General features: G+C 47.2%; 1 protein-coding gene across 2 annotated transcripts in view; it reads left to right on the forward strand.

The window, feature by feature from the left end:
• Nucleotides 1–25,868, forward strand: part of ADAM9 (ADAM metallopeptidase domain 9) — a 1,404,333-nt gene that overhangs the window by 272,162 nt on the left and 1,106,303 nt on the right. For both annotated transcript variants that reach the window (XM_069617919.1, XM_069617920.1), the window contains exons 3-4: nucleotides 4,839–4,903; nucleotides 6,391–6,469. In XM_069617919.1, the coding sequence (XP_069474020.1) occupies nucleotides 4,839–4,903; nucleotides 6,391–6,469 (144 nt within the window). The remainder of the gene's footprint in view (nucleotides 1–4,838; nucleotides 4,904–6,390; nucleotides 6,470–25,868) is intronic.

The raw sequence follows: 25,868 nt of genomic DNA on the forward strand, positions 1-25,868 counted from the left end.
CAGATACTGCCTGATTTCATTTTCTGATTCATGGCTCCTCTGCAGCCTTTGCTCTGCAGAGTCCAGATCGGTTGGGGCTTTTTCTAATGCTTGCAGTTGCTTGTTTGCCAGATCTTGGCCTTTGGCATATTTGTCCTGTATTGCTCCAATATGGAGGTACAGATATGCTGCTATTTTGGCAATCTTACTTTGCTCCTTCTTTACCTTCGGGGCCATATACAGTTCACTCAGTGCCATATGTAATGGACCCTGATCTTGCCATATGTCTAATCATGTTGCAGTGGCCTGCTCTTTAATTCCCTGCAACCACACAATCTGATCCGGCTCTGTCCATTCACCCCTGACAAATAGTTTATGCAGTAGGTGTTCTTTAGCCATATTGATTTCTACCAAGGTCGCCATTCTGGAAATATTAATTTCCTTTCTGATTTACAGGAGTTTATTTTACTTTTGCAAAACAGACTAGTTCCTTAGAGCGTTCCTATTGAGGGGTGCTTTTCACAGTGTAGTACAGCGTGGTAGCCCAACAGGGTTTATGTACCCCGTCAGTTAGCATACTGTATTAGACTGTCACAAGTGGTATGTCTAATTCAGAAATCCCGGCGCACAAGCCCCCAATCTTGTAAGTGATTTCAACCCGGCACTTCACCTAAGTCAATGCCTAGTGTGGGATGCACAATTGAAACCCTTCATTATTTATTTATGTCTATAAGTTATTTTATTTCTGAATGATGTACCCATATATCACGCCCCTCTCTTTGAATCCCCCCCGGTCACACTGAACCAGGAAGCAGGCTGTTTTGCAAAGTTAAAATATTTATTTTAAGTATTTCACAATATATATATCACACTACTTTAATGGTTATACAATGATCACCAATGGGGTGATGTCACAATAAATCTCTTTTATCACACAGAGAATTGATAGAAAAATAATGCAGCATAGAATAATACTTTGTGTGGGTTCAATCAAAATGCAATGTGATTACTTTTTCCCCCTGCACACTACTCAATCCCCCCAATATAAGATAAAGAGATGGAAGGAGAGAAGACAGGTTCCAGGAATACAAAATTCAACGAAATAGTATCAATCCCAATTTCCCCCAACAAACACAGATAAAACAGAATTGATTGCAAACTTGTCAAAATGGTTATGAATTTGGCTTTGAATGGAATGGTAAAAACACTGAAAATTGATTTAATTCACTAAAAAGGTTTCAATACTAGTGGGAGCCGCTTTGTAGGGTATCAGACATCACTAGCAATGATTATTGAGTAACTAGCAGGTTGGAAACTTAATTCTGAGGTCGGATGCAATAAACAGCTATTTCACACGTGATAGATTTGAGCCAATCGAAAAAAATTCACTGCAAACTTTTCCGCGCACAGTAAGCGCGATTGAGGAACAACTATAAGTTGTTGTTCTGCAATCGTAGGGATCCGGTTCTGGGTTCGTTGGAAAGCTGAGGATGTTAGCTTCAAGTAGACTCTTAAATTTTGTTTCTAGCATAAACGGTGAAGAAATTATGAAGGTTTTTGTGGAGGTCGTTATTTTTCAGAAAGAGTCAAAATAGCAAAACTAGAATGCGCTTTTTAAAATGAACAAACAAGGTTTCTTTACACTAGGGGAGACTATGAAGATGCAAACTACACTACAGTGCAGCCACCAGCCCAGGATATCACTGGTTGGTTTGCCCTGCCGAGATGCTCACCTTTCTTCAGAATATATATCAGCGCAAAGATTATTTTAACACTACTATTACAAAGGACTATAGGGTAAGAGAAAATGTTCAGGCAAGACAAAATATTCTAACAATACAGTTCTGGATATAAGAGAATGGGTTTGGATAGGGATGACTTATGGATGGTTTATAGTCATAATTTCAAAAATGTCGAAAAAAAAATGTCGAAAACAATAATGTCGACATCATATACTTATAATGTAAAAAGTCATTTTTTAGAAAAAAAAATGTTGACAAACAAAATGTCACTTAGAACTATCAACACCTCACCCAACACCCCCCTGCAACCCCCCCCACACCCCCACCACCACCCTCCCACCCCTCATACTCAACACATACTAATTATATATATATTTATTTATTTATTTATTCGATAATTAAATAAATAAAAAGAGTATCATTTATTATGGGGGGTCCCCCCCAACCCCCCCTCACCCAACACCCCCCTGCCACCACCCCACACCCCGCCCCTCATACTCAACAAATCTCAGTTATATATATTTATTTATTCATACAATAAACAATCAAAATTTCGAAAAAATATCGAAAAGATGTCGACATTATTGTTTGTCGACATTATTTTTTTCGACATTTATTTTTCGAAATTTTGACTGTCGACATTTTTACTGTCGACATTATGACTGTCCACCCTTATGGACAGTACATATGCTATGACAATCCTATGCTATGGACACTCACTACCAATGTTTGGAATGGATCCGTCAGGGATCTGGTAAGGGATACTTTCTGGACAGGAATTCAGCTAGCACACCGGACTGGACTCAAGGCTCTGGTTCTGCAATCAGCACGGTGGGACTGGACTGGATCTGACGGGTTCTGGTTCGCAGCTATCTGGTCACAGCTCGGCTCTACTGGTTTGGCTCTTTGGATTCTGGCAAGAATTCTTAGCAAGAAAGCAGCAACAGCACAGCCAGGCTGTTCTTTTGTTCCTCTTACAGGTCTGGGGTAAAATCTGGTTCTGGATTTTTAAAGGCCAGGCTGAGAAGGGTTCAGCTTTGGAAATGGGCCTTTCTGCTTTCAAATTTCTGGAGTCAGGAGTCTGGAATCTGGAATATGGATTTCTCTTGCAAAGTGCTCTGCCAGCAATCGGTTGGTGGGTGAATGTGTGTGTCTCTAGGTCCTAAGCTGTCTCTATTTATATATTTCCTAAAGGGTGGGTATGCTGAATTCTACTAGGCACACCCCTAGGTATTCTATTGGTTAGGGTCTTTCCTCTCCCTTGATTTGAGAAGAAAATAGAGTGTCATAATGACGATGTGTTTTATGATCCAAGGAAACCTCCCCTCTGTTTGTGCACATGAAATCTACTTTTCATATAACACATATTTACAATTTTACAAACTTGATAGCAATAGCATGTTTATATCACAGATTTTGTGGAGCAAGTATTCATCCGAGCCCTGCCGCAGTGAGAGCTTGGGTCTAGATTTGGCAATTTTTCGCACTTTTGGTCTGATACCCAATGTCAGATTTGTCCACAATTTTACACATATGTGCGCATGATATCTGGGCATAATCATATGAAGTTTCATGTTCCTGGCATCAATACAATTGCTACACAACCACACATTCTGCAGTCATGTCCCTGAAAATAGCACAGAGTTCTGAGTACTTTTAAAACATGACCAAAAATTTCACATTAACAATACTGTAATTTTCCAATTTTTACAAATTCACACAGTCCTTTGTCAGTCCTTTTCAAAAATATACTTTTCTGTGCTTTAAGAATAAACAAAACTGTCTGTTCCCGTCCCCAAAGTTTCTGGTGGCTCAAGAGCAATCCCTGCCTCTTTCCTCTGGCAGGGGCTTCTGTTGACACTTGCATCTGCATATCTTTTCAATCAAGGAAGTCCTTTGTCTCTCCCAGGAGCAGCAGCTCAAATCTCCTCCCCTCTTCATTAACACCTGAATGTGAGTTCCTGGGCCAGAGAGCAGAAGGGAGGTGCCTTTTGTTGGGGCAAGCTGTGGAATTTGCTTTGTAGTTCTTTCGCTGGCATCAGGCTGACTTTAAAAATCACTTTGTTTAAATCTTTCTTTGATTAAAATAAACTTATAATTTTAAAAACAGGCAAACAGAACTCTAATTCCAGTCTTTTAAAACATAGAGATTAAATAGTTGCAACCTATATCACTTTTGATGGCAAGTCACTTAATTCCAACCATTTGGTTTTAACTGCACACGTTTAAACTTCTAATGCACTTAAATGACAGCTCTCATACAGGCGGCCGATGGTACTGCACACATATTTGACAGATTTTCACAGACACGCACACTTTTTAATGTGTGTATTCTGATGATGGATTCTGCTTTTCCTGACATTGTGTGATCATGTGGATTCCTTAAATAATGTGACGGGTAACACCCAGCAAGGATGTTGGATATTCTCTGATGCTTGGAACCATTATTTTGTAATTTCAGCAACCAAGGGGAAAAAAAAGGATTCCAGAGCGCTTCTGGGTTTCCTGGCAATAAAGCTCTGCCTTTCATGTAGTTTCCATTTGCACTCTGTGGCAGCCCAATGACAGATTTCAGCGGTGTGGTCTCCTGTTCCACCACTGACACAGGCAATGTAGATTGGCAGCCATCTTTTCCGGTTTCACTGCACAATTTTCAGAGGTTTAGCGTGCATAGTGCTTTTTGCGGCCATTTTGCTGGTTCTGGTGCCACTAGCACACAGTGATGTCGCAGGGCAGAACCTAGTGGGTCAGTACATCCCACAATACTCTTATGAATTTTTGGGATTTACTTTTCAGGAGTTTAATAAAAAGATTGTCAATGTCATTGTAAATCAGAGTTTTGTCAGTTTACCCAAAGAATGCATATTTTCAGACGACTGTTGTAATTTGTTGAACAAACACAAGTAGTTGTTTTTTCCAACATAGGCACAGTGATTTTATTGTTGTTGTTTTTTTCAGTTGAAAGTAGATTTTGAAGATTTCTGCAATTCCTACTGTGTCCATAACAGGTTGCTTACATTGAGAAAATATCTTTAATTCTAAGTTATAGAGTTAACTGCTTTAGGTATTCTCTTTCATTATTTCTAATGTAAATGTTTTTTCTCTTTTAATTCTCAGGATCTGGTGTCTTATCTTATTCAAATCGAAGGGAAAGAATATGTTCTTCACCTGGAAAAGAACAAGTCAGTGGTTCCTAAAAACTGTGCACACGCTGTTGTCATTTGTTTGTGTTGAGTTCTAATATTGAGACGTGAAGCATCACAAATCTAATGTATTTAGAGACTTCATACAAAACATTCAATTTTAAGTGAGGATCAATAATACTCTGATCTTTTTCAGTTTGCAGGTGCTGTATGGCTTTATGGATATTAGGCTTAGTGGTTGAAGAAAAGAGCAATTAGAGAATGTAAACAAACATTACTTCTAGGCCAAGTGTTAAAAACCAATCAGCCTGACAAGGTATTTATAGTGAGATTGTTCAAGTTTCATATGGTAATTACAGACTTGTGCCTACCTATTAGATGGTTACTGGAATTTAAACGAACACAAGCAAATAATACAACCATGCAAGCTAGTGACTTCAAGGTGCTTCGAATTGGGATCCAAAGAAAGGATATCAAACATATACCCTGGCTTATGAGGAATTGAGTGAAAATGTGATACAAGTTCAATGACGTTTGATTTTGTATTTTTGTAGTGGTATGCAAGGCATGAAGAAATGCCTTAAATTAAAATTGCCCATGACTGTTAGTTTATTGGGGCATTAATTCCTTGGCCAGTAGGCCGACTCTGCTGATGACAACTGGTGGCCAAGTTAAGGACCAAAGTAAGGTGGGTGGCAGTGCCTTTATGAGATGGGCCGAACCGCTATCCAGTTCAGTTATTAATGCCATTCATACCCACGATTGCAAGACGTGTGTGCTGAAGTCTTTACTTAGCAACAAAATACAAATACAAAACCTACCTTCTTCTCCTGATCCCTGTTGTGATCCATTTTTAGTGTTGTTTACAACAACATGGAAAACAGGTCTGTCAACAAAAGTCACTCTGGGTTTGGAGCAGCCTGTTAAGGTCCTTGTCCAGGGTGCTAATGATTAGCCTTTAGTAAAGTTGTCTGGAGAACCCAAGTGTAGGAGGATGGTGATGAAAAAGAGGAAGTCACTTTTAAAGCTGTAGGGAATGGGGTGGTTTCAATCTGTTGCCCTCGTTCTGGCAGCTTTGCTTCATAATTGGCCTCTGTTACTGAGCTTGTTTCTAGACTCATATTTTCAAAGGCTGGATGAGGAACAGGGAAAGGGCTGCAGACAATGAAGGACATATGCACAGGCGTGCATTGTTTGCTATGGTGGAGGGTTTGTGCTGCAGAAGCCTTAGTAATTTTGCAAGATGGGGTTTTAGGGACAGACTTTGGAACCAAAGTTCTATAGACTCATGTTTGTGGCACAAGTTGAGTGTGCATTGTTTAAGCCTCCCTTCTGCATTTTTTGGAGAGGGGGTGTCTTCTGCTAAGAGGAGACTCCCCTCGTCTCACTCTATCCCCTGATAGACCTTCACATATGCCCTTCCTGCCCAACTTGCAGATCTTGAGACCTACTGTTGTAAATTTCTCAATCTCGTAGTATGCACTTAGATAGAAGTCGTAACAGTATTCTTGTGTTTTTTGTTTCAGAGGACTTTTATCCAAAGATTTTGTAGTATATACCTATGGTGAAGATGGGGCTCTGCTTTCTGATCGGCCTACTGTAAAGGTTGGTTTCTGATTTATCTGTACTTTTGTGGTTTGCATTTTTAATGTATGGTAGACTGCTGTGTCATGGAGATAAATCCATGGCACATACGTTTTTATCTCATTAAGTCATGTCTATACATCTTCAGTTTACTTGGTAGGCTGTCTAGAAACAGGTACATATCACAATATATTTTCTTAAATACCATTTTATGTTTTAAAAAGAGTGATCAAAGTGTATAAGATGTTGCTCTGAAATTAACAACCTGAAACTTTCCATGTCATGAGTCACTTGATCATAGCACTCCCTTAAATTGTAGAAGCACTCAATACCTTTTACATTAGATGGACTCGAAAGCATGGAACCGCAGTGTATAGAGACACCTGGCAATTGGAACTGTCTATCATTTTTTAATGTCTTTTTCAAATACAAATGTCATGAATATAAGATTTGACGAAGGAACATTGTTCCCATTTTAGAAACTCTCCTCTGCAATGTTACTCTTTTAGGATGTGTTTCTTGATCAATTTGTCTGTTTTTTTAGTAACTGAATTATGAGGTTCTGGCTAGTTATGTATTGGTGTCCATCCATCCTTTTTTATTGAGGCATAGCACAACACTGCCATCGCCCTGCTGGAATTATGCCATTTGGAGGAAGGTCTGGACATTACTATATTTTGGTACTACTCTGCCATGTTTTAACGATCAGCAGTAGGAATGAAACTGTATTTCAACAATTCATTAATCCCCTTTGGCACTGTAAACTGATCGTTTGCCTAACTGTCCTTTTAGACCAAAAAAGACTGAATATCCTAGCAAGCAGAGGCATCTTTACAAATATTAAACAAATATCTTCTATCCGCACCTAACCAAACCGACCCACTCTTTGTAATTGGCCAGAGAGCCTGGGGACCAAGCAAATATAAGTAGTGCGCAGTCTAAATCCTAATAACATAACATGTTTGAATTTTATGATATCCATTGTTTATACTGTGAATAAAGTAACAATGCAGTGGCTTGGGCAAGGTGACATATTTTCCCTGCCTGTATTACTCCTTTTTCCTGATCTCTTGTTTACCTTTCACTGGCCTCAGGAATTACTGCCAAACTCAGATACCCTTACCGCCTTTTGTAATCGGGCTAACACCGCCTATGAACGTGGCAGAATAGAGTTATTGATCATTCTTACAGTCCATAGGACTCCATGGGGGATTTGAAGTAATTATAGCAGATGATAATTCTGCCCATGGTAGTTATTTCATTTTGTTAGGTAAAGTGAAAGATGTACCTCTAGCCAAGTGCTGAAAGTACCTCCTCCACATTACTTAAAAACGTGAAATTTGGTGGTGCGATAGTTTACCTCCATCTAATGCCACTTTTCCCTCTGTCTTTTATTTACCACCTCATATTTATTATTTATATAACCTGCTATTGATAAATTGCACACAAATATTGCCCTCCCTTTATTCCCTTTGAATATGAATGTAAAGTATTAATCTCTGAAAATTGACTTAATTAAATAAAGCAAAAACAAAGAGGTGATGTCTGGAAGGTTTAGAATGAATCTTAACCACTGGCATTGCTCTGGGCACCCTCCAGACCATCGTTCTTCGCCTGCCAAGCCATTACAGAGGGGAAGACCATATGCAAATCAGGCTTGGTCCCATCCCAAAAGGGGCAGTCCAGCCCAAACTGCTAGGTCACATCCCTTCTGCACGAGACCGCAAGCATCCCCAAATATGTTTCGGCCTTGTTGGGCCTCATCAGTGAGGAGTAGCTTGGGTCTCTAGGCCCAGCAGGCCACGTCTGGGCATACCCGTCCCACTCGGGGTGACAAAGCAAAAACAAAGAGGGGATGGCTGGAAGGTTTAGAATGAATCTTAACCACTGGCATTGCTCTGGGCACCCTCCAGACCATCGTTCTTCGCCTGCCAAGCCATTACAGAAGGGGAAAGACCATATGCAAATCAGGCTTGGTCCCACCCCAAAAGGGGCAGTCCAGCCCGAACTGCTAGGTCACATCCCTTCTGCACGAGACCACAAGCATCCCCAAATATGTTTCAGCCTTGTTGGGCCTCATCAGTGAGGAGTAGCTTGGGTCGCTAGGCCCAGCAGGCACGGGACCCACGTCTGGGCATACCCGTCCCACTCAGGGTGACAAAGCAAAAACAAAGAGGTGATGGCTGGAAGGTTTAGAATGCATCTTAACCACTGGCATTGCTCTGGGCACCCTCCAGACCATCGTTCCTCGCCTGCCAAGCCAGTACAGAAGGGGAAAGACCATATGCAAATCAGGCTTGGTCCCACCACAAAAGGGGCAGTCCAGCCCGAACTACTAGGTCACATCCCTTCTGCACGAGACCACAAGCATCCCCAAATATGTTCCGGCCATGTTGGGCCTCATCAGTGAAGCGTAGCTTGGGTCTCTAAGCCCAGCAGGCACGGGACCCACTTCTGGGCATACCCGTCCCACTCGGGGTGACAAAGCAAAAACAAAGAGGGGATGGCTGGAAGGTTTAGAATGAATCTTAACCACTGGCATTGCTCTGGGCACCCTCCAGACCATCCTTCTTCGCCTGCCAAGCCATTACAGAAGGGAAAAGACCATATGCAAATCAGGCTTGGTCCCACCCGAAAAGGAGCAGTCCAGCCCGAACTGCTAGGTCACATCCCTTCTGCACGAGACCACAAGCATCCCCAAATATGTTTCGGCATTGTTGGGCCTCATCAGTGAGGCGTAGCTTGGGTCTCTAGGCCCAGTAGGCACGGGACCCACGTCTGGGCATACCCGTCCCACTCAGGGTGACAAAGCAAAAACAAAGAGGTGATGGCTGGAAGGTTTAGAATTAATCTTAACGACTGGCTTTGGTCTGGGCACCCTCCATACCATTGTTCTTCGCCTGCCAAGCCATTACAGAGGGGAAGACCATATGCAAATCAGGCTTGGTCCAACCCCAAAAGGGGCAGTCCAGCCCAAACTGCTAGGTCACATCCCTTCTGCACGAGACCGCAAGCATCCCCAAATATGTTTCGGCCTTGTTGGGCCTCATCAGTGAGGAGTAGCTTGGGTCTCTAGGCCCAACAGGCCACGTCTGAGCATACCCGTCCCACTCGGGGTGACAAAGCAAAAACAAAGAGGGGATGGCTGGAAGGTTTAGAATGAATCTTAACCACTGGCATTGCTGTGGGGACCCTCCAGACCATCGTTCTTCGCCTGCCAAGCCATTACAGAAGGGGAAAGACCATATGCAAATCAGGCTTGGTCCCACCCCAAAAGGGGCAGTCCAGCCCGAACTGCTAGGTCACATCCCTTCTGCACGAGACCGCAAGCATCCCCAAATATGTTCCGGCCATGTTGGGCCTCATCAGTGAAGCGTAGCTTGGGTCTCTAAGCCCAGCAGGCACGGGACCCACTTCTGGGCATACCCGTCCCATTCGGGGTGACAAAGCAAAAACAAAGAGGTGATGGCTGGAAGGTTTACAATGAATCTTAACCACTGGCATTGCTCTGGGCACCCTCCAGACCATCCTTCTTCGCCTGCCAAGCCATTACAGAAGGGAAAAGACCATATGCAAATCAGGCTTGGTCCCACCCGAAAAGGAGCAGTCCAGCCCGAACTGCTAGGTCACATCCCTTCTGCACGAGACCACAAGCATCCCCAAATATGTTTCGGCATTGTTGGGCCTCATCAGTGAGGCGTAGCTTGGGTCTCTAGGCCCAGTAGGCACGGGACCCACGTCTGGGCATACCCGTCCCACTCAGGGTGACAAAGCAAAAACAAAGAGGTGATGGCTGGAAGGTTTAGAATTAATCTTAACGACTGGCTTTGGTCTGGGCACCCTCCATACCATTGTTCTTCGCCTGCCAAGCCATTACAGAGGGGAAGACCATATGCAAATCAGGCTTGGTCCCACCCCAAAAGGGGCAGTCCAGCCCAAACTGCTAGGTCACATCCCTTCTGCACGAGACCGCAAGCATCCCCAAATATGTTTCGGCCTTGTTGGGCCTCATCAGTGAGGAGTAGCTTGGGTCTCTAGGCCCAACAGGCCACGTCTGAGCATACCCGTCCCACTCGGGGTGACAAAGCAAAAACAAAGAGGGGATGGCTGGAAGGTTTAGAATGAATCTTAACCACTGGCATTGCTCTGGGCACCCTCCAGACCATCGTTCTTCGCCTGCCAAGCCATTACAGAAGGGGAAAGACCATATGCAAATCAGGCTTGGTCCCACCCCAAAAGGGGCAGTCCAGCCCGAACTGCTAGGTCACATCCCTTCTGCACGAGACCGCAAGCATCCCCAAATATGTTTCAGCCTTGTTGGGCCTCATCAGTGAGGAGTAGCTTGGGTCGCTAGGCCCAGCGGGCACGGGACCCACGTCTGGGCATACCCGTCCCACTCGGGGTGACAAAGCAAAAACAAAGAGGTGATGGCTGGAAGGTTTAGAATGCATCTTAGCCACTGGCATTGCTCTGGGCACCCTCCAGACCATCGTTCTTCGCCTGCCAAGCCATTACAGAAGGAGAAAGACCATATGCAAATCAGGCTTGGTCCCACCCCAAAAGGGGCAGTCCAGCCCGAACTGCTAGGTCACATCCCTTCTGCACGAGACCACAAGCATCCCCAAATATGTTTCGGCCATGTTGGGCCTCATCGGTGAGGCGTAGCTTGGGTCTCTAGGCCCAACAGGCACCGGACCCACTTCTGGGCATACCTGTCACACTCGGGGTGACAAAGCAAAAACAAAGAGGTGATGGCTGGAAGGTTTACAATTAATCTTAACCACTGGCATTGCTCTGGGCACCCTCCAGACCATCGTTCTTCGCCTGCCAAGCCATTACAGAAGGGAAAAGACCATATGCAAATCAGGCTTGGTCCCACCCCAAAAGGAGCAGTCCAGCCCGAACTGCTAGGTCACATCCCTTCTGCACGAGACTACAAGCATCCCCAAATATGTCTCGGCCTTGTTGGGCCTCATCAGTGAGGAGTAGCTTGGGTCTCTAGGCCCAGCAGGCACTGGACCCACGTCTGGGCATACCCGTCCCACTCGGGGTGACAAAGCAAAAACAAAGAGGTTATGGCTGGAAGGTTTAGAATGAATCTTAACCACTGGCATTGCTCTGGGCACCCTCCAGACCATTGTTCTTCGCCTGCCAAGCCATTACAGAAGGGGAAAGACAATATGCAAATCAGGCTTGGTCCCACCCCAAAAGGTGCAGTCCAGCCCGAACTGCTAGGTCACATCCCTTCTGCACGACACCACAAGCATCCCCAAATATGTTTTCGGCCTTGTTGGGCCTCATCAGTGAGGAGTAGCTTGGGTCGCTAGGCCCAGTAGGCACGGGACCCACGTCTGGGCATACCCGTCCCACTCGGGGTGACAAAGCAAAAACAAAGAGATGATGGCTGGAAGGTTTAGAATGAATCTTAACCACTGGCATTGCTCAGGGCACCCTCCAGACCATCGTCCTTCGCCTGCCAAGCCATTACAGAAGGGGAAAGACCATATGCAAATCAGGCTTGGTCCCACCCCAAAAGGGGCAGTCCAGCCCGAACTGCTAGGTCACATCCCTTCTGCACGAGACCACAAGCATCCCCAAATATGTCTCGGCCTTGTTGGGCCTCATCAGTGAGGAGTAGCTTGGGTCTCTAGGACCAGCAGGCAAGGGATCCACGTCTGGGCATACCCGTCCCACTCGGGGTGACAAAGCAAAACCAAAGAGGTGATGGCTGGAAGGTGTAGAATGAATCTTAACCACTGGCATTGCTCTGGGCACCCTCCAGACCATCGTCCTTCGCCTGCCAAGCCATTACAGAAGGGGAAAGACCATATGCAAATCAGGCTTGGTCCCACCCCAAAAGGGGCAGTCCAGCCCGAACTGCTAGGTCACATCCCTTCTGCACGAGACCACAAGCATCCCCAAATATGTCTCGGCCTTGTTGGGCCTCATCAGTGAGGAGTAGCTTGGGTCTTTAGGCCCAGCAGGCACGGGACCCTCGTCTTGGCATACCCAACCCACTCGGGGTGACAAAGCAAAAACAAAGAGGTTATGGCCTGAAGGTTTAGAATGAATCTTAACCACTGGCATTGCTCTGGGCACCCTCCAAACCATTGTTCTTCGCCTGCCAAGCCATTACAGAAGGGGAAAGACCATATGCAAATCAGTCTTGGTCCCACCCCAAAAGGTGCAGTCCAGCCCAAACTGCTAGGTCACATCCCTTCTGAACGAGACCACAAGCATCACCAAATATGTTTCGGCCTGGTTGGGCCTCATCAGTGAGGAGTATCTTGGGTCGCTAGGCCCAGCAGGCACGGGACCCATGTCTGGGCATACCTGTCCCACTCGGGGTGACAAAGCAAAAACAAAGAGGTGATGGCTGGAAGGTTTAGAATGAATCTTAACCACTGGCATTGCTCTGGGCACTCTCCAGACCATAGTTCTTCGCCTGCCAAGCCAGTACAGAAGGGGAAAGACCATATGCAAATCTGGCTTGGTCCCACCCCAAAAGGGGCAGTCCAGCCCAAACTGCTAGGTCACATCCCTTTTGCACGAGACCACAAACATCCCCAAATATGTTTCGGCCTTGTTGGGCCTCATCAGTGAGGAGTAGCTTGGCTCTCTAGGCCCAGCAGGCACGGGACCCACGTCTGGGCATACCCGTCCCACTCGGGGTGACAAAGCAAAAACAAAGAGGTGATGGCTGGAAGGTTTAGAATGAATCTTAACCACTGGCATTGCTCTGGGCACCCTCCAGACCATCGTTCTTCGCCTGCCAGGCCATTACAGAAGGGGAAAGTCCATATGCAAATCAGGCTTGTTCACACCCCAAAAGGCGCATTCCAGCCCGAACTGCTAGGTCACATCCCTTCTGCACGAGACCACAAGCATCCCCAAATATGTCTCGACCTTGTTGGGCCTCATCAGTGAGGAGTAGCTTGGGTCTCTAGGCCCAGCAGGCACGGGACCCACATCTGGGCATACCCGTCCCACTCGGGGTGACAAAGCAAAAACAAAGAGGTGATGGCTGGAAGGTTTAGAATGAATCTTAACCACTGGCATTGCTCTGGGCACCCTCCAGACCATCGTTCTTCGCTTACCAAGCGATTAGAGAAGGGGAAAGACCATATGCAAATCAGGCTTGGTCCCACCCCAAAAGGGGCAGTCCAGCCCAAACTGCTAGGTCACATCCCTTCTGCACGAGACCACAAGCATCCCCAATATGTCTCGGCCTTGTTGGGCCTCATCACTGAGGAGTAGCTTGGGTCTCTAGGCCCAGCAGGCACGGGACCCACGTCTAGGCATACACGTCCCAGTCGGGGTGACAAAGCAAAAACAAAGAGGTGAAGGCTGGAAGGTTTAGAATGAATCTTAACCACTGGCATTGCTCTGGGCACCCTCCAGACCATCGTTCTTCGCCTGCCAAGCCAGTACAGAAGGGGAAAGATGAAATGCAAATCAGGCTTGGTCCCACCCCAAAAGGGGCAGTCCAGCCCAAACTGCTAGGTCACATCCCTTCTGCACGAGACCACAAGCATCCCCAAATATGTCTCGGCCTTTGTGGGCCTCATCAGTGAGGAGTAGCTTGGGTCTCTAGGCCCAGCAGGCACGGGACCCACGTCTGGGCATACACGTCCCACTCGGGGTGACAAAGCAAAAACAAAGAAGTGATGGCTGGAAGGTTTAGAATGAATCTTAACCACTGGCATTGCTCTGGGCACCCTCCAGACCATCGTTCTTCGCTTGTCAAGCCATTACAGAAGGGGAAAGACCATATGCAAATCAGGCTTGGTCCCACCCCAAAAGGGGCAGTCCAGCCCGAACTGCTAGGTCACATCCCTTCTGCACGAGACCACAAGCATCCCCAAATATGTCTCGGCCTTTTTGGGCCTCATCAGTGAGGAGTAGCTTGGGTCTCTAGGCCCAGCAGGCACGGGACCCACGTCTGGGCATACCCGTCCCACTCGGGGTGACAAAGCAAAAACAAAGAGGTAATGGCTGGAAGGATTAGAATGAATCTTAACCACTGGCATTGCTCTGGGCACCCTCCAGACCATCGTTCTTCGCCTGCCAAGCCATTACAGAAGTGGAAAGACCATATGCAAACCAGGCTTGGTCCCACCCCAAAAGCGGCAGTCCAGCCCGAACTGCTAGGTCACATCCCTTCTGCACGAGACCACAAGCATCCCCAAATATGTTTCGGCCTTGTTGGACCTCATCAGTGAGGAGTAGCTTGGGTCTCTAGGCCCAGCAGGCACGGGACCCACGTCTGGGCATACCCGTCCCACTCGGGGTGACAAAGCAAAAACAAAGTGGTGATGGCTGGAAGGTTTAGAATGAATCTTAACCACTGGCATTGCTCTGGGCACCCTCCAGACCATCGTTCTTCGCCTGCCAAGCCATTACAGAAGGAGAAAGACCATATGCAAATCAGGCTTGGTCCCACCCCAAAAAGGGGAGTCCAGCCCGAACTGCTAGCTCACATCCCTTCTGCACAAGACCACAAGCATCCATAAATATGTTTCGGCCTTGTTGGGCCTCATCAGTAATGAGTAGCTTGGGTCTTTAGGCGCAGCAGGCAGGGGACCCACGTCTGGGCATAACCGTCCCACTTGGGGTGACAAAGCAAAAACAAAGAGGTGATGGCTGGAAGGTTTAGAATTAATCTTAACCACTGGCATTGCTCTGGGCACCCTCCAGACCATCATTCTTCACCTGCAAAGCCATTACAGAAGGGGAAAGAACATATGCAAATCAGGCTTGGTCCCACCCCAAAAGGGGCAGTCCAGCCCGAACTGCTAGGTCACATCCCTTCTGCACAAGACCACAAGCAACCCCAAATATGGTTGGGCCTCATCAGTGAGGAGTAGCTTCGGTCTCCAAGCCCAGCAGGCACGGGACCCACGTCTGGGCATACCTGTCCCACTCGGGGTGACAAAGCAAAAACAAAGAGGTGATGGCTGGAAGGTTTAGAATGAATCTTAACCACTGGCATTGCTCTGGGCACCCTCCAGACCATCGTTCTTCACCTGCCAAGCCATTACAGAAGGGGAAAGACCATATGCAAATCAGGCTTGGTCCCACCCCAAAAGGGGCAGTCAAGCCCGAACTGCTAGGTCACATCCCTTCTGCACGAGACCACAAGCATCCCCAAATATGTTTCGGCCTGGTTGGGCCTCATCAGTGAGGATTAGCTTGGGTCTCTAGGCTTTTGGTTTTTCCCCTTCTGTAATGGCTTGGCAGGCTGAAAAACGATGGTCTAGAGGGTTGCCCAGAGCTTTGCCCGTGGTTATGATTAATTCAAAACCTTCCAGCCATCACATTTCTGTTTTGCTAAAGTCACCCCGAGTGGGACGGGTATGCCAAGACGTGGGTCCCGAGTCTGCCGGGCCTAGAGACCCGAGCTACTCCTCACTGATGACGCCCAACAAGGCTGAAACATGTCTGGGGATGCTTGTGGTCTCGTGCAGAAGGGATGTGACCTAGCAGTTCGGGCTGGACTGCCCCTTTGGGGTAGAACCAAGCCTGATTTGCATATGGTTTTTCCCCTTCTGTAATGGCTTGGCAGGCTGAAAAACGATGGTCTGGAGGGTTGCCCAGAGCTTTGCCCGTGGTTATGATTAATTCAAAACCTTCCAGCCATCACCTTTCTGTTTTGCTAAAGTCACCCCGAGTGGGGCGGGTATGCCCAGACGTGGGTCCCGAGTCTGCCGGGCCTAGAGACCCAAGCTATTCCTCACTGATGACGCCCAACAAGGCTGAAACATGTCTGGGGATGCTTGTGGTCTCGTGCAGAAGGGATGTGACCTAGCAGTTCGGGCTGGACTGATCCTTTTGAGGTAGGACCAAGCCTGATTTGCATATGGTTTTTCCCCTTCTGTAATGGCTTGGCAGGCTGAAAAACGATGGTCTGGAGGGTTGGCCAGAGCTTTGCCCGTGGTTATGATTAATTCAAAACCTTCCAGCCATCACCTTTCTGTTTTGCTAAAGTCACCCCGAGTGGGGCGGGTATGCCCAGACGTGGGTCCCGAGTCTGCCGGGCCTAGAGACCCAAGCTATTCCTCACTGATGACGCCCAACAAGGCTGAAACATGTCTGGGGATGCTTGTGGTCTCGTGCAGAAGGGATGTGACCTAGCAGTTCGGGCTGGACTGATCCTTTTGAGGTAGGACCAAGCCTGATTTGCATATGGTTTTCCCCTTTTGTAATGGCTTGGCAGGCTGAAAAACGATGGTCTGGAGGGTTGCCCAGAGCTTTGCCCGTGGTTATGATTAATTCAAAACCTTCCAGTCATCACCTTTCTGTTTTGCTAAAGTCACCCCGAGTGGGGCGGGTATGCCCAGACGTGGGTCCCGAGTCTGCTGGGCCTAGAGACCCAAGCTACTCCTCACTGTTGACGCCCAACAAGCTGAAACATGTCTGGGGATGCTTGTGGTCTCGTGCAGAAGAGATGTGACCTAGCAGTTCGGGCTGGACTGCCCCTTTTGGGGTAAGACCAAGCCTGATTTGCATATGGTTTTCCCATTCTGTGATGGCTTGGCAGGCTGAAAAACAATGGTCTGGAGGGTTGCCCAGAGCTTTGCCCGTGGTTATGATTAATTCAAAACCTTCCAGCCATCACCTTTCTGTTTTGCTAAAGTCACCCCGAGTCGGACGGGTATGCCCAGACGTGGGTCCCGAGTCTGCCGGGCCTACAGACCCAAGCTACTCCTCACTGTTGACGCCCAACAAGGCTGAAACATGTCTCGGGATGCTTGTGGTCTCGTGCACAAGGGATGTGACCAAGCAGTTTGGGCTGGACTGCCCCTTTTGGGTAGGACCAAGCCTGATTTGCATATGTATATGGTTTTCCCCCTTCTGTAATGGCTTGGCAGGCTGAAAAACGATGCCCAGAGCTTTGCCCGTGGTTATGATTAATTCAAAACCTTCCAGCCATCACCTTTCTGTTTTGCTAAAGTCACCCCGAGTGGGACGGTTATGCCCAGACGTGGGTCCCGAGTCTGCCGGGCCTACAGACCCAAGCTACTCCTCACTGATGATGCCCAACAAGGCTGAAACATGTCTGGGGATGCTTGTGGTCTCATGCAGAAGGGATGTGACCTAGCAGTTCGGGGTGGACTGCCCCTTTTGGGGTAGGACCAAGCCTGATTTGCATATGGTTTTTCCCCTTCTGTAATGGCCTGGCAGGCTGAAAAACGATGCCCAGAGCTTTGCCCGTGGTTATGATTAATTCAAAACCTTCCAGCCATCACCTTTCTGTTTTGCTAAAGTCACCCCGAGTGGGACAGGTATGCCCATACGTGGGTCCCGAGTCTGCCGGGCCTAGAGATCCAAGCTACTCCTCACTGATGACGCCCAACAAGGCTGAAACATGTCTGGGGATGCTTGTGGTCTCGTGCAGAAGGGATGTGACCTAGCAGTTTGGGCTGGACTGCCCCTTTTGGGGTAAGACCAAGCCTGATTTGCATATGGTTTTTCCCCTTCTGTGATGGCTTGGCAGGCTGAAAAACGATGGTCTGGAGGGTTTCCCAGAGCTTTGCCCGTGGTTATGATTAATTCAAAACCTTCCAGCCATCACCTTTCTGTTTGGCTAAAGTCACCCCGAGTGGGACGGGTATGCCCAGACGTGGGTCCCGGGTCTGCCGGGCCTAGAGACCCAAGCTACTCCTCACTGATCACGCCCAACAAGGCTTAAACATGTCTGTGGATGCTTGTGGTCTCGTGCACAAGGGATGTGACCAAGCAGTTCGGGCTGGACTGCCCCTTTTGGGGTAGGACCAAGACTGATTTGCATATGGTTTTTCCCTTTCTGTAATGGCTTGGCAGGCTGAAAAATGATGGTCTGGAGGGTTGCCCAGAGCTTTGCCTGTGGTTATAATTAATTCAAAACCTTCCAGCCATCACCTTTCTGTTTTGCTAAAGTCTCCCCGAGTGGGACGGGTATGGCCAGACGTGGGTCCCGAGTCTGCCGGGCCTAGAGACCCAAGCTACTCCTCACTGATGACGCCCAACAAGGCTGAAACATGTCTGGGGATGCTTGTGGTCTCGTGCAGAAGGGATGTGACCTAGCAGTTTGGGCTGGACTGCCCCTTTTGGGGTAAGACCAAGCCTGATTTGCATATGTTTTTTCCCCTTCTGTAATGGCTTGGCAGGCTGAAAAACGATGGTCTGGAGGGTTGCCCAGAGCTTTGCCCGTGGTTATGATTAATTCAAAACCTTCCAGCCATCACCTTTCTGGTTTGCTAAAGTCACCCCGAGTGGGACGGGTATGCCCAGACGTGGGTCCCGCGTCTGCCGGGCCTAGAGACCCAAGCTACTCCTCACTGATGACGCCCAACAAGGCTGAAACATGTCTGGGGATGCTTGTGGTCTCGTGCAGAAGGGATGTGACCTAGCAGTTTGGGCTGGACTGCCCCTTTTGGGGTAAGACCAAGCCTGATTTGCATATGGTTTTTCCCCTTCTGTGATGGCTTGGCAGGCTGAAAAACGATGGTCTGGAGGGTTGCCCAGAGCTTTGCCCGTGGTTATGATTAATTCAAAACCTTCCAGCCATCACCTTTCTGTTTTGCTAAAGTCACCCCGAGTGGGACGGGTATGCCCAGACGTGGGTCCCGAGTCTGCCGGGCCTAGAGACCCAAGCTACTCCTCACTGATCACGCCCAACAAGGCTTAAACATGTCTGTGGATGCTTGTGGTCTCGTGCACAAGGGATGTGACCAAGCAGTTCGGGATGGACTGACCCTTTTGGGCTAGGACCAAGACTGATTTGCATATGGTTTTTCCCTTTCTGTAATGGCTTGGCAGGCTGAAAAACGATGGTCTGGAGGGTTGCCCAGAGCTTTGCCCGTGGTTATGATTAATTCAAAACCTTCCAGCCATCACCTTTCTGTTTTGCAAAAGTCACCCCGAGTGGGACGGGTATGCCCAGACGTGGGACCCGAGTCTGCCGGGCCTAGAGACCCAAGCTACTCCTCACTGATGACGCCCAACAAGGCTGAAACATGTCTGGGGATGCTTGTGGTCTCGTGCAGAAGGGATGTGACCTAGCAGTTCGGGCTGGACTGCCCCTTTTGGGGTAAGACCAAGCCTGATTTGCATATGGTTTTTCCCCTTCTGTGATGGCTTGGCAGGCTGAAAAACAATGATCTGGAGGGTTGCCCAGAGCTTTGCCCGTGGTTATGATTAATTCAAAACCTTCCAGCCATCACCTTTCTGTTTTGCTAAAGTCACCCCGAGTGGGACGGGTATGCCCAGACGTGGGTCCCGAGTCTGCCGGGCCTACAGACCCAAGCTACTCATCACTGATAACGCCCAACAAGGCTGAAACATGTCTCGGGATGCTTGTGGTCTCGTGCAGAAGGGATGTGACCTAGTAGTTTGGGCTGGACTGCCCCTTTTGGGATAGGACCAAGCCTGATTTGCATATGGTTTTTCCACTTCTGTAATGGCCTGGCAGGCTGAAAAACGATGCCCGGAGCTTTGCCTGTGGTTATGATTAATTCAAAACCTTCCAGCCATCACCTTTCTGTTGTGCTAAAGTCACCCCGAGTGGGACGGGTATGGCCAGACGTGGGTCCCCAGTCTGCCGGGCGTAGAGATCCAAGCTACTCCTCACTGATGACGCCCAACAAGGCTGAAACATGTCTGGGGATGCTTGTGGTCTCATGCAGACGGGATGTGACCTAGCAGTTTGGGCTGGACTGATCCTTTTGGGGTAAGACCAAGCCTGATTTGCATATGGTCTTCCCCTCTGTAATGGCTTGGCAGGCTAAAAAACGATGGTCTGGAGGGTTGCCCAGAGCTTTGCCCGTGGTTATGATTAATTCAAAACCTTCCAGCCATCACCTTTCTGTTGTGCTAAAGTCACCCCGAGTGGGACGGGTGTGCCCAGACGTGGGTCCCGAGTCTGCCGGGCCTAGAGACCCAAGCTACTCCTCACTGATGACGCCCAACAAGGCTGAAACATGTCTGGGGATGCTTGTGGTCTCGTGCACAAGGGATGTGACCAAGCAGTTTGGGCAGGACTGCCCCTTTTGGGTAGGACCAAGCCTGATTTGCATATGCATATGGTTTTTCCCCTTCTGTAATGGCTTGGCAGGCTGAAAAACAATGCCCAGAGCTTTGCCCGTGGTTATGATTAATTCAAAACCTTCCAGCCATCACCTTTCTGTTTTGCTAAAGTCACCCCGAGTGGGACGGGTATGCCCAGACGTGGGTCCCGAGTCTGCCGGGCCTAGAGACCCAAGCTACTCCTCACTGACGATGCCCAACAAGGCTGAAACATGTCTGGGGATGCTTGTGGTCTCATGCACAAGGGATGTGACCAAGCAGTTCGGGCTGGACTGCCCCTTTTGGGGTAGGACCAAGCCTGATTTGCATATGGTTTTTCCCTTTCTGTAATGGCTTGGCAGGCTGAAAAATGATGGTCTGGTGGGTTGCCCAGAGCTTTGCCCGTGGTTATGATTAATTCAAAACCTTCCAGCCATCACCTTTCTGTTTTGCTAAAGTCACCCCGAGTGGGACAGGTATGCCCAAACGTGGGTCCCGAGTCTGCAGGGCCTAGAGACCCAAGCTACTCCTCACTGATGACGCCCAACAAGGCTGAAACATGTCTGGGGATGCTTGTGGTCTCGTGCAGAAGGGATGTGACCTAGCAGTTCGGGCTGGACTGCCCCTTTTGTGGTAGGACCAAGCCTGATTTGCATATGGTTTTTCCCCTTCTGTAATGGCTTGGCAGGCTGAAAAACGTTGGTCTGGAGGGTTGCCCAGGCTTTGCCCATGGTTATGATTAATTCAAAACCTTCCAGCCATCACCTTTCTGTTTTGCTAAAGTCACCTTGAGTGGGACGGGTATGCCCAGACGTGGGTCCCGAGTCTGCCGGGCCTAGAGACCCAAGCTACTCCTCACTGATGACGCCCAACAAGGCTGAAACATGTCTGAGGATGCTTGTGGTCTCGTGCAGAAGGGATGTGACCTAGCAGTTTGGGCTGGACTGCCCCTTTTGGGGTAAGACCAAGCCTGATTTGCATATGGTTTTTCCCGTTCTGTAATGGCTTGGCAGGCTGAAAAACGATGGTCTGGAGGGTTGCACAGAGCTTTGCCCGTGGTTATGATTAATTCAAAACCTTCCAGCCATCACCTTTCTGTTTTGCTAAAGTCACCCCGAGTGGGACGGTTATGCCCAGACGTGGGTCCCGAGTCTGCCGGGCCTACAGACCCAAGCTACTCCTCACTGATGACGCCCAACAAGGCTGAAACATGTCTGGGGATGCTTGTGGTCTCGTGCAGAAGGGATGTGACCTAGCAGTTCGGGCTGGACTGCCCCTTTTGGGGTAGGACCAAGCCTGATTTGCATATGGTTTTTCCCCTTCTGTAATGACTTGGCAGGCTGAAAAACGATGGTCTGGAGGGATGCCCAGAGCTTTGCCCGTGGTTGTGATTAATTCAAAACCTTCCAGCCATCACCTTTCTGTTTTCCTTATTTAAATAAAAACACCTTAACAAGTAACATTGTCATTTATGAATGAAAAAACTGTTTTACTGGTTTAAAAAAGCCAACACAAAATATTTTGTTTGTGAAAAGGGGCATTCTTTCCTCCCTACACCTGGCAAACCTAATGTAATCTGGCAAAATGACCAGGTCCTACATGCTCTTGGTGTACAATTCTCCCCTTTCATAGGGCCCTGGAGCAATTATTCTTGCATTTACATTACAATTTGTTTTAAACATTTTCCAAAAAAGCAACAGCAAATGCATCATTACTGGGGTAAATATCAATGCGCTTGCTTCCTCGTATGGGTTAGCTCCCCGCCCACCCCTCTGTCAGAACACTTTATAAATTGAAGAATTTGCATTCACTTTACATTTGAGTCTGCATTGTATTGTATTATTTATTTTTAAAGCGCTTATACACAAAACGAGTGCTTCAAAGCGTTCCAAGACGGGAGGGGAACATGGGATACAATCATTCATAAGGCATTGGAAATTTCAGAATGATATACAATAATGATAAGCATATTAGGCATGATGACATTTTTGCTAATTCAGGTGCGTAACCGGGTAGTTGGGGGGCGGGGGCATGGCTGGCGGGGACGATAGGGGGGCACAGGCCCAAGAAACTGACAATAATGCAAGTGCGTGACCAGCAGTTAGTATAGTAGGGGATATGAGCAGGTTATTGTGCCTTTTAATGTGCCACTAACACAAGTGTTTCAGGTGCACAATGCATGGGGGGGGCAAGGGGAGACAAAGGAACAGACAGACAACAAACTTACTGGGTAAGGTGCATTCAGATTGTGTAAGTGCCAGAGAGGAAGTGCGAGTGATGGGCTAAGGGAATTGCACCTGGTCTAGGAGGGCCGGGTTAGTGCAGAGGGCTATCTCTTAAGGAAGTGCGTAATGCTGCAAGTAGTGCGGGGGCCCAGAGGCAAGTGCAGGGACTGGTGTGGGTGCTCTAGAGGGAGTGTATTTGGGAAGATAATATTCTAACCTATGACAAGGATATGAAAATGAATATGAACATTTATTGCAGGAATGTGGGTTAAATTTAATGTACAGCACGGCAGCTCTTTTTGTCTTCAGTATATTTAGGTTGGCCGCCCCAATTGCTTTCCCTCATTCGAAAATTGTTTTTTATGATGTATGCAGTCTTACTGATTTCGGGACCTGGGATATATTATCCTGTTGTACATGGCTTTAGCATCGATTTCTTTTTCTAAATGCTTCATCCTCCTGCTGTGATGTCATGGTGGAGGATTAGGAAATGTGTAATCCACTTCTATGCTATCACAGCAAGGGTTTACATCATTTCTTAGCCAGTTATTGTTTTCCTTTTTTCGGGTTGCTGTGGGATGTGGCTTGCTTTGTGTTGTTCCCTCATACGTCTCCTCTCCACTACCCGCAATCCTAACCTGTCGGGAGATTGGGAAAGGAATGTGTGGTGGCAGGAGGGGCACAGAAAACATAAAATTATAGATGGGCAGCTTTCGACTACGGGTTGTATTGAACCTTGGATTTGTGAGTGACATAAACAGCTTAGGTTTCTCTCTCGTTGTCCATCAGATGTCACACCAAACTACTCCATGAATGAGTTTGTTGTAGTTCATAACTATCTATGGTTCTATATACTAATGTGACACCCTCGGCACTGTTTCATTGCCCTATATGACAGTCAAACCTTAATATATCTGTTGGATCCAAAGTGTTAAGAGGTCGGGATGAATTATGGCATAATGCCCGAGCCCCCAGGTGCTGCAGTCTGTCTAGAAAATGTGACATGCATTCAAGAACATACTCAATGTTTTCTCCTTCATCATAATCCTCTTCCCTGTTATGGTGGGTGGCTCAGTGGAAAGTATGGCTTACACCTTCTGCTTATAAAAGCCTGAACGTTTATGAATTGTTAAAAAAAATGACTGCTGCTTCAGGAGTTTGTGTCCAATTCATGTAAAGTATTATAGATTCGTATAAAATGTGTGTCCGTTTTATGTGAATGTTGTTTCTGATATTGTTTAAATTCTATGGATGGCTTATTTCAATGTTTTATACTTATGTTTTTGAACAGCGCTAAGATGGAAATTTGAGAAGTTCACAACATAGAATAGAAAATAGAAAACAATATAATTATGTGGTAATGCCAAAATGGGTGCAATGCAGCACTACCTACATGCAACACTTTACAGAAATCGCCCTTGCTTTTCCAGCTTGGCGTGCAATTTGCATGTACATGTTTGCATTTGCAGCTTTTTCCAGCTCATGTTTTTAGACATCTTGGGCGTTTGATGTTTAAGTCTAGACTACAGTGAAAAGTTCTTCTGCACGTTTTGAAAAGCACTCTGATGGCATGATTTATGTCCAGTAATAATGCCACATTGCATATTTCTCATTAAGTCTAGAAGATGTTCCACTCCCTACAGTAAGTACTTTTTTTTTCTTCCCATCCACCCTTCAATCCCGACCACAAAGTGTAGCAATCGTTATACAGCATATTGATATATTTTTTAAGTTTGCATATTATGGAAAGCAGGTGGTGAGGCCTGCACTGTAAAATGGAAGCCCAGCTCGTCTGTGGGTATTTAAGACTCCAGTGAAATAGCTGCAGGGCACGCACCGAGGCACTAATGCTGAAGCTGGGACTCAGAGATGTTGTTCATTATATCAGCCAGCAACATCATCCCACGAGGGGATCATTGTTCACAGTTTTTACAGTATATAGAGGGATGGGCACAGATGTACTCCCCCTTTTGCACGCCCCTTTCCGCCATACCTACACACATCCTCAACTCACTGGTGGGGTATTGCTCACTTTTCTTTTTACATCCGACCGATGCCCTTGTCAAAATGTCTTTTCCTGTAAAGAAAATGAATAGCTTTTTTCAAGACTGTTGCTTTCACAGACATTTGTAAAGTATAATGTCACAAATATTTCACTTTAAGAATGTATGCCTTCAGGTTCTCACATAAAAGGAGGCTTGTATGTTGAGAAAATGTTGCCAGCTACACCATAGAAGCACTTGACCTCAGTGAGGATTTTAAAAGCAAGGGATCTGTCCAAACAGTTCAGGCTGGACTGGACCTTTTGGTGTGACACCAACCCTGATTGCCATAAAGTATTCCCCTTTCTGTAATGGCTTTGCAGGCAAGGAACGATGGTCTGGAGGGTTGCCAAGAGCAATGCCAGAGGTTAAGATTGATTCTAAACCTTCCAGCCATCACCTCTTTTGTTTTGCTTCTCGAAGGTAAGGCAGCAGGGACAAATGGCTTTCTTGAAGAGCCTGGTCTGTCCTTCCGTACTGGCGGTTTGTTTAAGAACGTGCTTGATACAGCAGTAATCCCTGAATCATTGAGTGACACAAACATAGTTATATTTTCTAAGATAAAAGACCCATCATAATGTACTTCTTATTATCCATAAACACTGATTGCAAGCTGTTTACTAAATGTTGGCCAATCGAATTGCCATGTTTTTGCCAGCCTTAGCAAGTTTGGAACAGCATTGGTTCGTCACGGGGCGCAATGATATAGCGCACATCTGATTTTCAGTTATAATGGCCAACATAGCAGTGGTATAGCAATGGCATTAGCAATGGTATTTTCGAGTCAACTGATTCTTGTATTTCATCGATTGTTTGAAAATGCAGAAGCAAGGGTTATAGTTATGAGAATTCAACGGGCCTCATTACACGGTAGGCGGTAAGGGTTTACCGGTACCGGTATTTTACCGGTACCGGTAAATCCTTACCGCCTTACTACGAGGTCCCTTTGTGGGTTGGGGAATTTAACGCCTGCTTTTTGCAGGCGTTAAAAACCAACCCGCAAAGGGACCCAGGGAGCTAATTACGGTACCGCAATTTGCGGTGCCGTAATTAGCACCTTCCCCTTTCCCATTATGCCCTATGGGGCAAAAATGGGAATGGGGAAGG

Source organism: Ambystoma mexicanum, chromosome 10 (assembly GCF_040938575.1).
Source record: "Ambystoma mexicanum isolate Mex_15411 chromosome 10, UKY_AmexF1_1, whole genome shotgun sequence".
In the NCBI taxonomy this organism is placed as follows: Eukaryota; Metazoa; Chordata; class Amphibia; order Caudata; family Ambystomatidae; genus Ambystoma; species Ambystoma mexicanum.